Source organism: Hibiscus syriacus, unplaced genomic scaffold (genome assembly GCF_006381635.1).
Source record: "Hibiscus syriacus cultivar Baekdansim isolate YM2019G1 unplaced genomic scaffold, ASM638163v2 tig00116962_pilon, whole genome shotgun sequence".
Lineage (NCBI taxonomy): Eukaryota > Viridiplantae > Streptophyta > Magnoliopsida > Malvales > Malvaceae > Hibiscus > Hibiscus syriacus.
In genome coordinates, this window is record NW_024063488.1 from 1121154 (window position 1) to 1141056 (window position 19903).

The 19903-nt window shown below is 31.3% G+C and overlaps 1 protein-coding gene across 1 annotated transcript; it reads right to left on the reverse strand.

Moving 5' to 3' along the window:
* Positions 1 to 16191: 16191 nt before the first annotated feature.
* On the reverse strand, positions 16192 to 17296 carry LOC120190313 (heavy metal-associated isoprenylated plant protein 21-like). Its single transcript, XM_039193404.1, has 3 exons — positions 17215 to 17296; positions 16971 to 17046; positions 16192 to 16555 (listed from the first exon to the last, which is right to left on the reverse strand). The coding sequence occupies exons 1-3, from the start codon at positions 17284 to 17286 to the stop codon at positions 16257 to 16259; spliced, it is 447 nt and encodes a 148-aa protein (XP_039049335.1). The 5' UTR covers positions 17287 to 17296; the 3' UTR covers positions 16192 to 16256.
* Between the last annotated feature and the right edge of the window lie 2607 nt (positions 17297 to 19903).

Here is a 19903-nt window from a genome sequence, read left to right on the forward strand (position 1 = left end):
GAGGAGTTTGGATGTTTCAGCCCGACCTCACCAGCAAGTAATTGCATTTTTCGATGTGCCTAAAAGGTCTCCCTATATGCCCAGAAAGATTAACCACGTAGGTCAACTTGGGTTTTATTTGGAGTCAGGGTTGCCAAAAAGTGGGCTTAAAAAGAGTAGCCAACTCTATTTTCAAACTATGACTCTTCTGTAAATTAAACTCCTCTATTCTTGAGGTTATATCACATTGGATTTAATTTTCTCCATCTTTAAGGTTTAAAGTATTTAAAATTTTATCGCAACAAATCTTCAATTTTTTCAATAAAATCTGTGAAAATCATTTATCTTCAATGTGTAATGTAACTATTTTTAATTCAACTATTATCAATGTAATGTCTCTTTCTATGAAGATGATGTTCTTGCTAATGCGGAAATGCACTTAATCAATGTCTTCGATCTTTGAAATTGAGACCTCGATCCTCTTCAATTGATCATCTCCCTTTAAGTCCTGTCTCGATATCAATGTAGTTACTTGTCCATTTTAACTTGTATATTCCAATGAACAATCTTGCCCTTTCATGCGCAATCATGTCCCTTATGACTTCTGGTTATTTATTTTCGTTTTAACCAAATTTTTTTAACTTTAACCGTTAATTATGACCATCGGTAATCAGTGATGGTATCTGATCTATTGATCAATTACTTCATATTGTATTTTATAGAGATCCATAGAGACGATCTTCAACCTAACGTCATTCTCAAACACTAAAATTTGAACCCTTACATAAAATTAAGGAAGTTATGTTAATTAATAAACTCTAGATAAACTAATATGATATTTGATTATGATATTGTTGAACCATGTTTTATAATATTTTGATATAACAAATTAAGACAATGTTTTTGGACTTGATTAAATTTATTCAAAGTTGTCAAAAATAATTCAAAGTCCATTAAACTAGAATTTGAGCTCAAAACAATTTTCTGGGCACGTAGTACCGATATTGTTCTTACATTATCGATACTACATGAACAATGTCGATATTGTTCATGTGGTATCGATACCAAATGTAAGAGAAGTATCAATACTCTCTAGGTATTATCGATACTACCAGTTGTAATTTCCAAATTGCTCAAATTCCACAATGTGAAATTGGTATCGATACTCAAGGAGTACCGATACTTCTTTACACAGTGGTATCGATACCATGAAACATAGTATCGATACTAGTCAAGCCCAACAATCTTTAATGGGTAGTTTATTTAAATATTATAAAGGTAATATCGATACTCATGAAAGGAATACCGATACTCCCTGTTATGGGCAGTTTTATTTTGCAGAAAATTAATCTCCAACGGCTAGAAACGGCCACAAACTCATTCCAACATATAAAAACAAGTTGAGAACACTTGAAGAAGGTTTGAGAACACCTATCCAAGCAATCAAACACAAGAGAAGAGTTTTTATTCTTATTTTCCTTTATCTTGTAATTATTAGTGTTTTAGTGAGCTTAACTTTTGTAAACACCTTCATTTAAGAGGTTTTCTTGTTTGCACATTTTATTCTTTGTAAAAAGGGATTGGTTCTAGCTAAGGTAGTGAATTTGTTAGAAAATCCTTAGTGAGGAGCTAAGGTAGTGGATCTGGATTTGGTTGAGAAGTCGAACCAATATAAATCATTGTGCTAATTGTCTATCTCTTTTTACTCCTTACTCTCTAAACTCAAAAAGCCAATTCACCCCTCTTGACAAATTATTCCGCTATTCAATTAACCTTCTTCAATCCCAACAGATATTTTCATTTCCCATGCATCAAACTAAATAATTTGTTTCAACCTATAATTGGTGTAAATTTAAAAAATTTTAATTACTTTTAGGATTTGGGACATGATTTGAATTATTTTACATGTTGTAAAGTGAACTAACATTTGGACACCACCATGTCCACATTGCCTTATTTCCATCCGTTTGTGGTGGGAAGCAAGAATCCTATGCTTCACTAAGCTCCTCCAAATCCTCCCATTCTGAAAATCTGTCCCTTGCTTTGAATATTTTCTTAGGAATCAATAATGATTAAATAATATATAGGAAGTCAAATTTCATGTTTTCAATGGTAATAGAAGAAATTAACATTCATGTGTATAATATATTTTCAAAAAAAGTGCACATTTGTCCTTTTTTTATTCTAAAAAATATGAATTATCTATGATATGTCAGACATTCAACGGTAAATACTTGAATTAAAAATATCCTCTTTTATTAATTATTAATTAGTTTAATAAGATTAGACGTTAAAACTCTTAAATAAAATCAGAAGTTTAAGTATTAGATTCAAGTCTTGAATATTAAAGTCTGAGCCTAACTTATATTTTAAATGGATCTAATTTTTGTTCAAACCTAACTTTGGAGGTTAAAATTTTATTCAAATCATTTCAATTTTCGAAAAACCTTTTAAATTTGAATGGGTAACTCGACTCCTAAAATGTAACATCCGCAATACCGGGTTAGTGACCAAATTGTAAAGTTTCAGAATTTGGTGACTAAAGTAGAAGAATGAAAGAATTCAATGATTATTTGAATATATATATATATTGAAGGTTATTTGGTATTTATTAAAGGAAATTAAGGGTATTATGGTCATTTGACCAGAAAGATTTTTTATAATTTTTTTTAAAGGGTAATAAGCACGGAGGAAGAAGAGTCCAGAGCATTCTTCAGTCTTCTTCCTCCTCTCAACCGTGAAGTTTGGTATAAGGTAAGTGGGTCTTTAGTTGGTTAATTCTTTCGTTTTAAAGCTTGTTTTGATTCTTGGGATATTAAGAAAGATTAAGGAAAGCTTTAAGTGGCTTAAACCTCAAAGATTAACAAGTTATGAGAAATTAAGAAAAATGAGTTTTTAAGTGAATTTTTGATATGGAAGGAGTTAATAGATTGTGAAGTTGAATTTGACTTGTCAAGGATTAAATTAAGAGATATGAAGTGATAGAATGGGAATTAGAACACATTGAAAATTTGGTATGATTTTTTTGAATCTTATATGGAAGATAGAATTTTGAGTTTAAAGAAGTGATTATGGAGTAGAAATGAGTTTAAGTATGTGTATGAAAGTTAGGAATATTAAAGGGAATGAAGTATGATGTGTTGAGCTGAAAATGAAGGATTTTCGAGCTCAAAATATGATTTCTGGGCAAGGGGAATCGGTACCCATTCAAGGGGAACCGATACCCCTTTAAACGAACAAGAATTTCCAGTATGTCATGGGGGAACCGATACCCCCATAGGGGGGAACCGATTCCCCCTAAAGGAAAATTGGGAATATGGGTTTAATAAGTTAGTTTAAGTTGCTAGTATCCAATTACAAGGTGTAGGTACCTAATGATGGTCTCGAAATGTACATTTATGTAGATTCTACGCATAAAGCAATTCCGGAACGTTTGGCAAGTAAGATCGATCAAGGGAAAGATAAGAGATTGGAATTGGCTAGTGAGGCCAGGTGAGTGCATATTAGTTAGTTTATGGTGCTAAATGGAAACAAGACTTGCGACAAGTCTATTTCCTATGTTAGAATGCATGAATATATGATTATACGTATATGAATGACATGAATTGTATGTATGCATGAATATATGTGTTGACATGCTTTTGAATGTAATGTTATGAGAAGTATGTGCTATATAATGTATATATATACATATGTGAAATTGAACTATGTGACTGCATGAGAAAGATATGAGCCATATGACATGATATAGGTGAACATGAGAAAGCAAAGTATGAGATATAAACTATGTGATCATAGTAAAATATAATTATATTATATGATAAGTGAAATAAGCTGGATAATATTGATCTATAGGATGAAGTGAAAATAGTACACTAACTAGGGGATTTGAACATAAATGATAAGATGAACGTATAAGATAAGCTAGATGGGAAAGATTCATAGGTTTAAATAAAACTATAACACATGGGTTGAATGATAGAAATTTGTGAAGTTATATGAGAAGATTATAAGAGTGATATGAAATTGAATTAAGTAACAGATTAGATTATATATAGAAATAATAGAAGTGAGATATGTTTATAAGTCTGCCCTAGATGAATACGAAATATAAGAGTGCTATATGATTTATATTAGGATAATCTTGAGGATATAGATATATATAGATAGATATGAAATGAAATGAAATGAGTTATATGAATACACAATTATGTGATGAAATGGTGAATTACCTGAACATGTGAATATATATATATATATATATATATATATATGTTTAAGAGAAGGCATAAGATTAAGATATAAGCAATATGACTTATAAGTATTGCTATTATAATGTTACATGATATGTTATGTATGTTAAAGGAATTATGTGATGGTATAAGAAATGCTATGAAATATATATATGTGAAAACAAGTATAGGTTATGAGATAAGACTTATGACTATAAGCTACGTGAAAGTGTTCTAGGTGTTTCGATATATTATATGAAGTATATGATCTTATGTGAACAAGATATGATAAGTATGTTTATATGAATAAAGGTGATTGGGTGAGAAATGATAGAAATTATATGAAAACATGACATATGTGACATGTGAATTATATGGAAATGATCTACGTGCAAGTGAACTACGGGACTATGTGATCATATGAAAAAGCTATGTGATACGTGATATGTGAAAGTGAATTACAAGTTTATGTGAATATTTGAAATGAAATAAATGATAACGCCCATGTTATGTGTCATGAGAGCTAGGGGTATAGTTGGCATGCCAAGAGTCGAGGGTCTATTCGGTTCTTTAGGACATATGTATATTCTTTGGAACATGTGTGAAGTCTCGAAAGACACATACTTGATCCCTAGCATATGTATATGATTCTTAAGGAATTCTACGTGGTCCTTATGGACATCATTATATGGCACTACGGTGCAATTCTACGGGCACTTCGGTGCAATTCTACGGGCACTTCGGTGCAATTCTACGGGGCACTTCGGTGCATTTATACGAGCTGTGGTGACAGCATAGTGCACAACCTCTATAGACTCACATATCGATAGTTCTCACATATATACATGGGATAATCCAGAAATATGAACAAATATAAGTTAGTGGTATGATAAATGCTATAGAAATGATATGATGTTGTGTGTGTATAGTGTTTGATTGAAATAGTATGTGATTATATGATAAACTGTTAATGATGAACTATGTGTATGCATGTATTTACTGCAATTAATCTGATATGATTTTATACGATATGAAAAATGCATGAAGTTGCTGTAACATGATAGAACAGAACATGCATGTATCAATATAGGTTTTAAAGTGCATTAAGTTGTTATGCATCACTAAGTCTTCGACTTAGCGTGTGATTGTTTCACACGTAGGTTTCGAGAAGAGTAAGGAGAGATGCGGAGCAAGACAGGTCAGTTTTCCTTACCAAAAGATCAGATCAGAAATATTTGACAAAGTATGTTTTTGGTTATGTATAAAGTGTTGGCATGTAATAAGTCATTAAGTACGAGCACTCTGATAAAGTCTGTATTTTGTTTTAAATAAAGTTTTAAATTTCCCGGGATTTTTCTTAAGAGTCAAGGTTTGAAAAGTCAATGTGACACTTCGGACTCGTATCCGGGTCGGATACGGGTTGGGGGTGTTACATTTAATGGTATCAGAGCTATGGTTTAGCCGATTCTCGGCATAAACCGAAGTCCAAAGTGTCATAAAAGGTGTACATGCCAACATAGATTGAAAAATTTCTGATCTGATAGTGTAAGGAATACGTTGTCTTGCTAATAAAATAAGAATAGTTTAATACAGTAGAAATCCGATCGTGAGAATTTCGAAGTAAGTGAAAGGTGATATTCCTGATGGTGATAGCTATTCACTTGCCCTGGCCAGGCAGGATGAAGAGCGGACACCTCAGGAAATGCCTAGTAAGATCAAAAGTTGATTTCCGAAAGCTGAAATCATATCTGAATAATGATAGAAAATTTTCATCGTTTGGAATCGGAAAAACGATGTAGAGTAGTTTTGCTATTATGTGAATAGATAGAATATGGTGAACGGGTGTCACCATAAGAATGTTAAAAAGATCTAATGACATGATGATTACGTATAGAAGAACTCAAGGATAAGTGCATCAGTGACAAGCGTATAAGATGTATATGTCAGAGCTTATGAGTTTGGAACGAAGTGATAATATTGCGCATAAATAAGAGTATGTTTATGATAAGGGTTTGCAGTTAAGATGGAAAGAGTTAGCATTGGCTACCTAGAGTATGTGATAAAAATGTACTGGAATTATAAGATTATAAGATATTTTCAGGATATAATAACCAGATCTGCAATGGATCTGGATACAGTTGCATATTTGGATCATAGTAATGTGGTATAGTAAAGGAAAAAGGAAGTAAGAATTGGTATATTTAAATAACGCTGAGGATTGATAAGAAGAGTTTGAGAATATGTATATCGATAATCAGATTATAGGACACAGGAAGTCAGAATGTTGAGTATGAATAAAAGAAATTTCGGGATATATGAGAATAGAGGTGAAATTGATAAGTTGAGTAAGTGAATTTTTAAGATAATTTCGATTTGACAGGATGTATGTGTTGGTTGATTAGGGTTTGTACCATAGATTGAACATATATTATTGACTAGCTGTCAGAGTAAAAGGGATAGAATAATAAGATTGAAGGAAAAGATAAAGTTGAGTTAATTGATTATGATGTGAATTTGAATATGGTTGTATACTCTGAGCAGATAGCTATGATGTAGAAACTGAGATAAGTATTTGCATGGAACCTTCAGGAAGAAAAATACAAGTATAAGAATGATAAAGAATGAAGTTATGTATAAGGAATGGGTTATTAAAGTAATGAGGATGCAATGAAGATTGGTACATAAAGATGAGTATAAGTAATAAGACAAGAGTATGTGAACATGAAAGGAAATATATGATTTATGTATAAGGAATAAGGAATAAAGGAATGAAAGGGATTGATTTAAAGGATCAGATACGATGACTATGGAAGTACCGAGGACAATTTTGATATAGAAATAAGACAAGTGTACAAAGTGATGTGAAAATATTGTTTGACTCCTTAAAGTATAGATTTAATCACATTGAAGAAGATTTAAAGTTGTGTTTTGGTCAAATGATGACGAAATACAAGTTTGGTATGGTTATAAGGTAATTAAAGATTGATAAAGAATTTGATTGATTAAGGATTTTGAGTGATAAGAACTGATGCTATTGGTTATATGATAAGCAACAGAAGAGGAATGTATATACGAAAAAAAAAATTCGAGGACGAATTTTCTTAAAAGGAGGGGAGATTTGTAACATCCGCAATACCGGGTTAGTGACCAAATTGTAAAGTTTCAGAATTTGGTGACTAAAGTAGAAGAATGAAAGAATTCAATGATTATTTGAATATATATATATTGAAGGTTATTTGGTATTTATTAAAGGAAATTAAGGGTATTATGGTCATTTGACCAGAAAGATTTTTTATAATTTTTTTTAAAGGGTAATAAGCACGGAGGAAGAAGAGTCCAGAGCATTCTTCAGTCTTCTTCCTCCTCTCAACCGTGAAGCTTGGTATAAGGTAAGTGGGTCTTTAGTTGGTTAATTCTTTCGTTTTTTTGATTCTTGGGATATTAAGAAAGATTAAGGAAAGCTTTAAGTGGCTTAAACCTCAAAGATTAACAAGTTATGAGAAATTAAGAAAAATGAGTTTTTAAGTGAATTTTTGATATGGAAGGAGTTAATAGATTGTGAAGTTGAATTTGACTTGTCAAGGATTAAATTAAGAGATATGAAGTGATAGAATGGGAATTAGAACACATTGAAAATTTGGTATGATTTTTTTGAATCTTATATGGAAGATAGAATTTTGAGTTTAAAGAAGTGATTATGGAGTAGAAATGAGTTTAAGTATGTGTATGAAAGTTAGGAATATTAAAGGGAATGAAGTATGATGTGTTGAGCTGAAAATGAAGGATTTTCGAGCTCAAAATATGATTTCTGGGCAAGGGGAATCGGTACCCATTCAAGGGGAACCGATACCCCTTCAAACGAACAAGAATTTCCAGTATGTCATGGGGGAACCGATACCCCCATAGGGGGGAACCGATTCCCCCTAAAGGAAAATTTGGGAATATGGGTTTAATAAGTTAGTTTAAGTTGCTAGTATCCAATTACAAGGTGTAGGTACCTAATGATGGTCTCGAAATGTACATTTATGTAGATTCTACGCATAAAGCAATTCCGGAACGTTTGGCAAGTAAGATCGATCAAGGGAAAGATAAGAGATTGGAATTGGCTAGTGAGGCCAGGTGAGTGCATATTAGTTAGTTTATGGTGCTAAATGGAAACAAGACTTGCGACAAGTCTATTTCCTATGTTAGAATGCATGAATATATGATTATACGTATATGAATGACATGAATTGTATGTATGCATGAATATATGTGTTGACATGCTTTTGAATGTAATGTTATGAGAAGTATGTGCTATATAATGTATATATATACATATGTGAAACTGAACTATGTGACTGCATGAGAAAGATATGAGCCATATGACATGATATAGGTGAACATGAGAAAGCAAAGTATGAGATATAAACTATGTGATCATAGTAAAATATAATTATATTATTATATGATAAGTGAAATAAGCTGGATAATATTGATCTATAGGATGAAGTGAAAATAGTACACTAACTAGGGGATTTGAACATAAATGATAAGATGAACGTATAAGATAAGCTAGATGGGAAAGATTCATAGGTTTAAATAAAACTATAACACATGGGTTGAATGATAGAAATTTGTGAAGTTATATGAGAAGATTATAAGAGTGATATGAAATTGAATTAAGTAACAGATTAGATTATATATAGAAATAATAGAAGTGAGATATGTTTATAAGTCTGCCCTAGATGAATACGAAATATAAGAGTGCTATATGATTTATATTAGGATAATCTTGAGGATATAGATATATATAGATAGATATGAAATGAAATGAAATGAGTTATATGAATACACAATTATGTGATGAAATGGTGAATTACCTGAACATGTGAATATATATATATATATATATATATATATATATATATATATGTTTAAGAGAAGGCATAAGATTAAGATATAAGCAATATGACTTATAAGTATTGCTATTATAATGTTACATGATATGTTATGTATGTTAAAGGAATTATGTGATGGTATAAGAAATGCTATGAAATATATATATGTGAAAACAAGTATAGGTTATGAGATAAGACTTATGACTATAAGCTACGTGAAAGTGTTCTAGGTGTTTCGATATATTATATGAAGTATATGATCTTATGTGAACAAGATATGATAAGTATGTTTATATGAATAAAGGTGATTGGGTGAGAAATGATAGAAATTATATGAAAACATGACATATGTGACATGTGAATTATATGGAAATGATCTACGTGCAAGTGAACTACGGGACTATGTGATCATATGAAAAGAAGCTATGTGATACGTGATATGTGAAAGTGAATTACAAGTTTATGTGAATATTTGAAATGAAATAAATGATAACGCCCATGTTATGTGTCATGAGAGCTAGGGGTATAGTTGGCATGCCAAGAGTCGAGGGTCTATTCGGTTCTTTAGGACATATGTATATTCTTTGGAACATGTGTGAAGTCTCGAAAGACACATACTTGATCCCTAGCATATGTATATGATTCTTAAGGAATTCTACGTGGTCCTTATGGACATCATTATATGGCACTACGGTGCAATTCTACGGGCACTTCGGTGCAATTCTACGGGCACTTCGGTGCAATTCTACGGGGCACTTCGGTGCATTTATACGAGCTGTGGTGACAGCATAGTGCACAACCTCTATAGACTCACATATCGATAGTTCTCACATATATACATGGGCTAATCCAGAAATATGAACAAATATAAGTTAGTGGTATGATAAATGCTATAGAAATGATATGATGTTGTGTGTATAGTGTTTGATTGAAATAGTATGTGATTATATGATAAACTGTTAATGATGAACTATGTGTATGCATGTATTTACTGCAATTAATCTGATATGATTTTATACGATATGAAAAATGCATGAAGTTGTTGTAACATGATAGAACAGAACATGCATGTATCAATATAGGTTTTAAAGTGCATTAAGTTGTTATGCCTCACTAAGTCTTCGACTTAGCGTGTGATTGTTTCACACGTAGGTTTCGAGAAGAGTAAGGAGAGATGCGGAGCAAGACAGGTCAGTTTTCCTTACCAAAAGATCAGATCAGAAATATTTGACAAAGTATGTTTTTGGTTATGTATAAAGTGTTGGCATGTAATAAGTCATTAAGTACGAGCACTCTGATAAAGTCTGTATTTTGTTTTAAATAAAGTTTTAAATTTCCCGGGATTTTTCTTAAGAGTCAAGGTTTGAAAAGTCAATGTGACACTTCGGACTCGTATCCGGGTCGGATACGGGTTGGGGGTGTTACATTTAATGGTATCAGAGCTATGGTTTAGCCGATTCTCGGCATAAACCGAAGTCCAAAGTGTCATAAAAGGTGTACATGCCAACATAGATTGAAAAATTTCTGATCTGATAGTGTAAGGAATACGTTGTCTTGCTAATAAAATAAGAATAGTTTAATACAGTAGAAATCCGATCGTGAGAATTTTGAAGTAAGTGAAAGGTGATATTCCTGATGGTGATAGCTATTCACTTGCCCTGGCCAGGCAGGATGAAGAGCGGACACCTCAGGAAATGCCTAGTAAGATCAAAAGTTGATTTCCGAAAGCTGAAATCATATCTGAATAATGATAGAAAATTTTCATCGTTTGGAATCGGAAAAACGATGTAGAGTAGTTTTGCTATTATGTGAATAAGATAGAATATGGTGAAAGGGTGTCACCATAAGAATGTTAAAAAGATCTAATGACATGATGATTACGTATAGAAGAACTCAAGGATAAGTGCATCAGTGACAAGCGTATAAGATGTATATGTCAGAGCTTATGAGTTTGGAACGAAGTGATAATATTGCGCATAAACAAGAGTATGTTTATGATAAGGGTTTGCAGTTAAGATGGAAAGAGTTAGCATTGGCTACCTAGAGTATGTGATAAAAATGTACTGGAATTATAAGATTATAAGATATTTTCAGGATATAATAACCAGATCTGCAATGGATCTGGATACAGTTGCATATTTGGATCATAGTAATGTGGTATAGTAAAGGAAAAAGGAAGTAAGAATTGGTATATTTAAATAACGCTGAGGATTGATAAGAAGAGTTTGAGAATATGTATATCGATAATCAGATTATAGGACACAGGAAGTCAGAATGTTGAGTATGAATAAAAGAAATTTCGGGATATATGAGAATAGAGGTGAAATTGATAAGTTGAGTAAGTGAATTTTTAAGATAATTTCGATTTGACAGGATGTATGTGTTGGTTGATTAGGGTTTTTACCCTAGATTGAACATATATTATTGACTAGCTGTCAGAGTAAAAGGGATAGAATAATAAGATTGAAGGAAAAGATAAAGTTGAGTTAATTGATTATGATGTGAATTTGAATATGGTTGTATACTCTGAGCAGATAGCTATGATGTAGAAACTGAGATAAGTATTTGCATGGAACCTTCAGGAAGAAAAATACAAGAATAAGAATGATAAAGAATGAAGTTATGTATAAGGAATGGGTTATTAAAGTAATGAGGATGCAATGAAGATTGGTACATAAAGATGAGTATAAGTAATAAGACAAGAGTATGTGAACATGAAAGGAAATATATGATTTATGTATAAGGAATAAGGAATAAAGGAATGAAAGGGATTGATTTAAAGGATCAGATACGATGACTATGGAAGTACCGAGGACAATTTTGATATAGAAATAAGACAAGTGTACAAAGTGATGTGAAAATATTGTTTGACTCCTTAAAGTATAGATTTAATCACATTGAAGAAGATTTAAAGTTGTGTTTTGGTCAAATGATGACGAAATACAAGTTTGGTATGGTTATAAGGTAATTAAAGATTGATAAAGAATTTGATTGATTAAGGATTTTGAGTGATAAGAACTGATGCTATTGGTTATATGATAAGCAACAGAAGAGGAATGTATATACGAAAAAAAAAATTCGAGGACGAATTTTCTTAAAAGGAGGGGAGATTTGTAACATCCGCAATACCGGGTTAGTGACCAAATTGTAAAGTTTCAGAATTTGGTGACTAAAGTAGAAGAATGAAAGAATTCAATGATTATTTGAATATATATATTGAAGGTTATTTGGTATTTATTAAAGGAAATTAAGGGTATTATGGTCATTTGACCAGAAAGATTTTTTATAATTTTTTTTAAAGGGTAATAAGCACGGAGGAAGAAGAGTCCAGAGCATTCTTCAGTCTTCTTCCTCCTCTCAACCGTGAAGCTTGGTATAAGGTAAGTGGGTCTTTAGTTGGTTAATTCTTTCGTTTTAAAGCTTGTTTTGATTCTTGGGATATTAAGAAAGATTAAGGAAAGCTTTAAGTGGCTTAAACCTCAAAGATTAACAAGTTATGAGAAATTAAGAAAAATGAGTTTTTAAGTGAATTTTTGATATGGAAGGAGTTAATAGATTGTGAAGTTGAATTTGACTTGTCAAGGATTAAATTAAGAGATATAAAGTGATAGAATGGGAATTAGAACACATTGAAAATTTGGTATGATTTTTTTGAATCTTATATGGAAGATAGAATTTTGAGTTTAAAGAAGTGATTATGGAGTAGAAATGAGTTTAAGTATGTGTATGAAAGTTAGGAATATTAAAGGGAATGAAGTATGATGTGTTGAGCTGAAAATGAAGGATTTTCGAGCTCAAAATATGATTTCTGGGCAAGGGGAATCGGTACCCATTCAAGGGGAACCGATACCCCTTCAAACGAACAAGAATTTCCAGTATGTCATGGGGGAACCGATACCCCCATAGGGGGGAACCGATTCCCCCTAAAGGAAAATTGGGAATATGGGTTTAATAAGTTAGTTTAAGTTGCTAGTATCCAATTACAAGGTGTAGGTACCTAATGATGGTCTCGAAATGTACATTTATGTAGATTCTACGCATAAAGCAATTCCGGAACGTTTGGCAAGTAAGATCGATCAAGGGAAAGATAAGAGATTGGAATTGGCTAGTGAGGCCAGGTGAGTGCATATTAGTTAGTTTATGGTGCTAAATGGAAACAAGACTTGCGACAAGTCTATTTCCTATGTTAGAATGCATGAATATATGATTATACGTATATGAATGACATGAATTGTATGTATGCATGAATATATGTGTTGACATGCTTTTGAATGTAATGTTATGAGAAGTATGTGCTATATAATGTATATATATACATATGTGAAACTGAACTATGTGACTGCATGAGAAAGATATGAGCCATATGACATGATATAGGTGAACATGAGAAAGCAAAGTATGAGATATAAACTATGTGATCATAGTAAAATATAATTATATTATTATATGATAAGTGAAATAAGCTGGATAATATTGATCTATAGGATGAAGTGAAAATAGTACACTAACTAGGGGATTTGAACATAAATGATAAGATGAACGTATAAGATAAGCTAGATGGGAAAGATTCATAGGTTTAAATAAAACTATAACACATGGGTTGAATGATAGAAATTTGTGAAGTTATATGAGAAGATTATAAGAGTGATATGAAATTGAATTAAGTAACAGATTAGATTATATATATAGAAATAATAGAAGTGAGATATGTTTATAAGTCTGCCCTAGATGAATACGAAATATAAGAGTGCTATATGATTTATATTAGGATAATCTTGAGGATATAGATATATATAGATAGATATGAAATGAAATGAAATGAAATGAGTTATATGAATACACAATTATGTGATGAAATGGTGAATTACCTGAACATGTGAATATATATATATATATATATATATATGTTTAAGAGAAGGCATAAGATTAAGATATAAGCAATATGACTTATAAGTATTGCTATTATAATGTTACATGATATGTTATGTATGTTAAAGGAATTATGTGATGGTATAAGAAATGCTATGAAATATATATATGTGAAAACAAGTATAGGTTATGAGATAAGACTTATGACTATAAGCTACGTGAAAGTGTTCTAGGTGTTTCGATATATTATATGAAGTATATGATCTTATGTGAACAAGATATGATAAGTATGTTTATATGAATAAAGGTGATTGGGTGAGAAATGATAGAAATTATATGAAAACATGACATATGTGACATGTGAATTATATGGAAATGATCTACGTGCAAGTGAACTACGGGACTATGTGATCATATGAAAAGAAGCTATGTGATACGTGATATGTGAAAGTGAATTACAAGTTTATGTGAATATTTGAAATGAAATAAATGATAACGCCCATGTTATGTGTCATGAGAGCTAGGGGTATAGTTGGCATGCCAAGAGTCGAGGGTCTATTCGGTTCTTTAGGACATATGTATATTCTTTGGAACATGTGTGAAGTCTCGAAAGACACATACTTGATCCCTAGCATATGTATATGATTCTTAAGGAATTCTACGTGGTCCTTATGGACATCATTATATGGCACTACGGTGCAATTCTACGGGCACTTCGGTGCAATTCTACGGGCACTTCGGTGCAATTCTACGGGGCACTTCGGTGCATTTATATGAGCTGTGGTGACAGCATAGTGCACAACCTCTATAGACTCACATATCGATAGTTCTCACATATATACATGGGCTAATCCAGAAATATGAACAAATATAAGTTAGTGGTATGATAAATGCTATAGAAATGATATGATGTTGTGTGTGTATAGTGTTTGATTGAAATAGTATGTGATTATATGATAAACTGTTAATGATGAACTATGTGTATGCATGTATTTACTGCAATTAATCTGATATGATTTTATACGATATGAAAAATGCATGAAGTTGCTGTAACATGATAGAACAGAACATGCATGTATCAATATAGGTTTTAAAGTGCATTAAGTTGTTATGCCTCACTAAGTCTTCGACTTAGCGTGTGATTGTTTCACACGTAGGTTTCGAGAAGAGTAAGGAGAGATGCGGAGCAAGACAGGTCAGTTTTCCTTACCAAAAGATCAGATCAGAAATATTTGACAAAGTATGTTTTTGGTTATGTATAAAGTGTTGGCATGTAATAAGTCATTAAGTACGAGCACTCTGATAAAGTCTGTATTTTGTTTTAAATAAAGTTTAAAATTTCCCGGGATTTTTCTTAAGAGTCAAGGTTTGAAAAGTCAATGTGACACTTCGGACTCGTATCCGGGTCGGATACGGGTTGGGGGTGTTACATAAAAGATATTTGTTTAATTTTTTTCTAGAATAGTCTCCGGTATTTATAAAGTATAGTATGTTCATAATTTTTATTAGTCATAAACAACACACACACATCCCTCCAGGGCCTGACTCGATATAATTTTAGTCTAATAGTAATTTGGTTCATGTAAAAATAAATATTTAAATTAAAAAATATAAGAATTTATTAAATATTTCATTGAGTAGAGGCTTAACTAAAGAATGATAACCTCATGTTCTCAAATTTTTGGTCTAGTAACAATTTAAGTCATTGTAAGTTTAAATATTAGACAAATTAAGTGTTGTCTTGTGAATTTTGAGTTTTTTAATATATAAATCTAGGATAAGGTATTATTTGTACAAAACTCTCAATCATTTGACAATGAACGCTCATACACTTACATACGCAGTGCTTAAACTCGAGACTTCCAGGACAATAACAATCCCTTAATTATTAAGGTCACTTGGTTCGTGTTGAATTTTGAGTATGAATATCTAATAAGTCATTTTATTTTTCTTAAATAGTCTAATATTCTGGCTCCTGTCAATATTTAATTCAGGCTCCGTCCATGCCCCTCTAAACGTAGTATTAGATAAAACATTAATACGAGAAATAGAATAATAAAATAATATTCAAATAAGTGAATATTATTATTGAATCGAACGAAAAAAATAAATATGGCATTAAAACACAGCGAAACCACGGCAAAACCATTACTGAGATGATTATTACATATTGGTAATAAATCACTGCAAAACCATTAAAACAAAAATATTACATACTGATAATGAAATTAACCCTCGAAATTTATTTTACATACTGTGTACATTAATACTGGAAAACAAAATTATATAAAGTGATTTACATTACTGAGCATGCATGAACATTATCATCGCTAAATAAGGATGCGAAATACTCCTCCGGCACACTGTTGGAGGAAGCCGGAAAAGCTTGTACAACATTCCTTACGAAGCCGGAAGGTGCCCTTTTGTCATAGGCACCCGAAGCATGAGGATAATGAACTATGTGTTGAGGGATATATGGCCAGAACTCTGCATTCTTTCCGGTGCTCTTCACTTTCTTTAACACCTTGTTCGGATCGACATTGCCCGTTACGGTCACCAGGCTCAATTTCCGATCGACTTCAACAGTTTGCACACCTATTTACAGTCATGGTGGTGAACACATCCTGAATTGTGTGATTTAAGATGATTTGTTTTTGTTCTTATTTCATAAAAGTGATGAAAGGCTTGCGACATAAGGAAGGGAATGGTGAGAAAAGATAAAAGTTTTTACTTTTTCCCTTTAATTCCACACGACAAAGGTTGAAGAGAAAAAGTTATTTATGTCATTTCAAAAGCTCTCTTTCTTTGAATTAGAAGCTATCATTTGGTAAAATTCTTTCTTTTTAAACATGATGCTTCTTGTCTCAAATTCTTCCATTCCATGTCTAAAAGTACAAGTGCAAAATTTTCGCATGTTAATTTGTTCATAGTATTTGATTACAATTTTCATCATGTAAAGGATATATACATAGAGAGAGAGAGAGAGAGAGAGAGATTGCCAGTATCAAACCTTCTATGTAGTTAACAGCGTTTCTCACTCTTCTTTCACAGCCATCACAGTCCATTTTAACCTTGATTTTAACCGTCTGAGCGGTAAAAATACGTTCACCATCTTTAGTTACCATTAAGTCGTAAAATCATGCAGAATCACTAGAAAAGCAAACATATCTATATCTTTAAGTTCTTTGATTGTTCATTGCGAAACAAAGAAGGGAATAGAGAAAAGACAGGGAAGGTGTAATGATTATCTATACCTGCATTGGTTTGCGTTTGCTCCTTGTGCTGGTGACACTGCAAAAGTTTACAATATAGTGAAGAACTCCCATTTTGCTAATTTTCTTTGCCAGAAAGACAAAAACAGAACAAAATAGAATAGAGATAGAGAAGAAATGGAATGTGTTTACATAACACTTTGCAATTTATACAGACCGATAATTGTTTTTAATTATATACTTAGAAAGAATCCTTTTGTTAATTGTTAATGATAAGCAAATACTTTTCTCTCAAAAAAAAAAGAATAAATGCTTAGCATAATTAAAGATTATTATTTAATATATAAATTTTATTTTATATAATCTATTTGTTTTAACCTTAAATTTTAAATTCAGTTCCTAAATAAGACCAATGACAATAAAATAGGCAGACTTGTGTAAACTAAAGTTTACATAATATGTGTATCAGACAATTTTTATTTAATTTATGTGATTATTTCTAATAATTTGATACCATCATTATGAATCTTCTTTTTTTAAAATAAATTTATATTCACTTCTTATAATATTTGAATTTATATTTTTTTCTTGTTTTAATTTTTATAATTAAAAAAAGATAAAATTTAAATATTGAATTAATAAAAGGTCACAATGTCACTAAGATGATGAAATGCATATTTGAGCATAAATTGAACTCAAGCTCAATGGTTGCTTTTCTTTTTTTCAATTTTTGTCTCACAAAATGAGAGCAATTATTCAGGTAAATGTCTGCTAGTAGATAAACAGTTGCTTATTGTATATAAAGAGAGGGTATATAAGCTTGAAAAGGTAGGGTCTAAAAAAAATAAAACCTCTTTAGTTTTAAAATAATTACGAAAATGCATGCCCACACCCATGCTTATGTACCTAAAGTTCATACCGGTGGGCTAAATGTTTAATTTTTTTAATAGTACGAAGTGATTATAAGATAACATTTGTTTAGATATTTTTTAAGTTTATTGACAATGTACACACACCTATGCAGACGCAACTATTCGAACTCATAATCTCTAAAAAAACAACACTTCCCTTTACTACCAAGGTTATTCATTGAATTCATAATGTTTAATGATTGGTCTGAGATGCCGATGAGGGAAAATATTATAAAGTAGTTGTGTGCATGTTCACTTTGAATTTGTTCAATGGGCGTGGCTTTTGCTTTCACTAATTTATTCATTACTAAAAGAGTCACAATAATGGCTTTTATTAGTTGATCCTCTCCATGTTCCTTTTTGAAATTTCACAAGCTATTCTTCCATTTCCTTTTTGGTATTTATTCCTGGTCTTCTGTGATTATCCTCAATCATTTTTGGGTGGTATTGTCAATAAACATAAATGTTAGCTATTCAATCATTGTTAATGTCTAACGTTGTTTAGATTTTTTTTTTTGAATACATTTATACAAAAAGTACATTAAAGTTTTCTTCCAACTCTAGATTTTTTGGATTTATTTTGAATTATTGATGTAGAGTATTTTTTTTAAGATTCGAACAGTTAAAGGTCTCTAAAGAGAAAAATAATTTATCTCGATTCTATAATGTTTGTAATATGGATATTTCAAATCAAACCAAGATGACATCAAAGTTTTACTTTGAATTTTGTTGATTTTAAGAAAAAGACAAATTGAGAAAAAGAAAACGTGGGGGAAAGAAAAACATTTTGATATCAAGTACGTTTCAAATGATAATCGGCGGTGCTCAAATAACAATGAAGAAGGATGTCGTAAATGAGGAAGAAGAAGGGTGAAATATTATGTCAATTTCAACAATAAAACTACCCAAAATGTAATGTTTTGTTATTATCATCACACAACTAACGGCTGTATGACAACGAAATTCGAAAGTTAAGTAGTAAAATCAAAAGTCTTTAAAATTAAGCGATTGGCATTGGTCATAAAGCCCGAGTGCAAATTTCTTTTTGGACAAATATTGGGCTTTGATAAATTTGGCCCAAAATCAAAATAATGGATGTTTAAATATCCATCATATTAATTGGTAGAAGTGTTTTCTATATAGAGAAATTCAATCATAATGTTTATTATTATTGAAAGGAATAACTTTGGTTCATCGGTTATTGACGATTCACTTTTTTTTTATTAGAGTGAAGAATTATAGTTAATGAGAAAGTGATTGTTGACCGTCGTAGAAATTTTCTACGCGAGAGAGAAGATAGCGTAAATAAGAAGACATAAAATATATATGAAGTCTGAAGGAGAGAGAAGAGAGATGACATATATTTTCCTTTCCTCAATGTATAAATACCCTAGTTATAGGATGGTAGGTGTCAGATCTATGATGATAATAATCGTCAAGTCTATCTCTGACAAATTATTAGAGATCCAATCATGAGACTGTTGTCATCTAGAGAATACGAGATTTTGGATAAATAGTAAGTGAGGGTGCAATTTTTGAAGGGTATCTTCAAAAAATAGTTTCAAGGGTATAATAATTATTACTTAGATATATGTGGATTTATTATAGATCCAATCATGAGACTGTCGTCGTCTAGAGAATACAATATTTTGGATAAATAGTAAGTGAGGTGCAATTTTCGAAGGGTATCTTTAAAAAAATATTTTTAAAGATATAATAATTATCACTCGGATATATGTGGATTTATTAGAGATCCAATCATGAGACTATTGGCATTTAGAGAATACAAGATTTTGGATAAATAGTAAATGAGGGTGCAA

Excerpts from the sequence above, each read along its gene's own strand:
- LOC120190313 (XM_039193404.1), bottom strand. The coding sequence starts at position 17,286 with ATGGGAGTTCTTCACTATATTGTAAACTTTTGCAGTGTCACCAGCACA. Across the intron at positions 17,047-17,214 it reads GCAAACGCAAACCAATGCAG|ACGGTTAAAATCAAGGTTAA; the intron begins GTATAGATAATC and ends TTTACCGCTCAG. Across the intron at positions 16,556-16,970 it reads CGCTGTTAACTACATAGAAG|GTGTGCAAACTGTTGAAGTC; the intron begins GTTTGATACTGG and ends GACTGTAAATAG.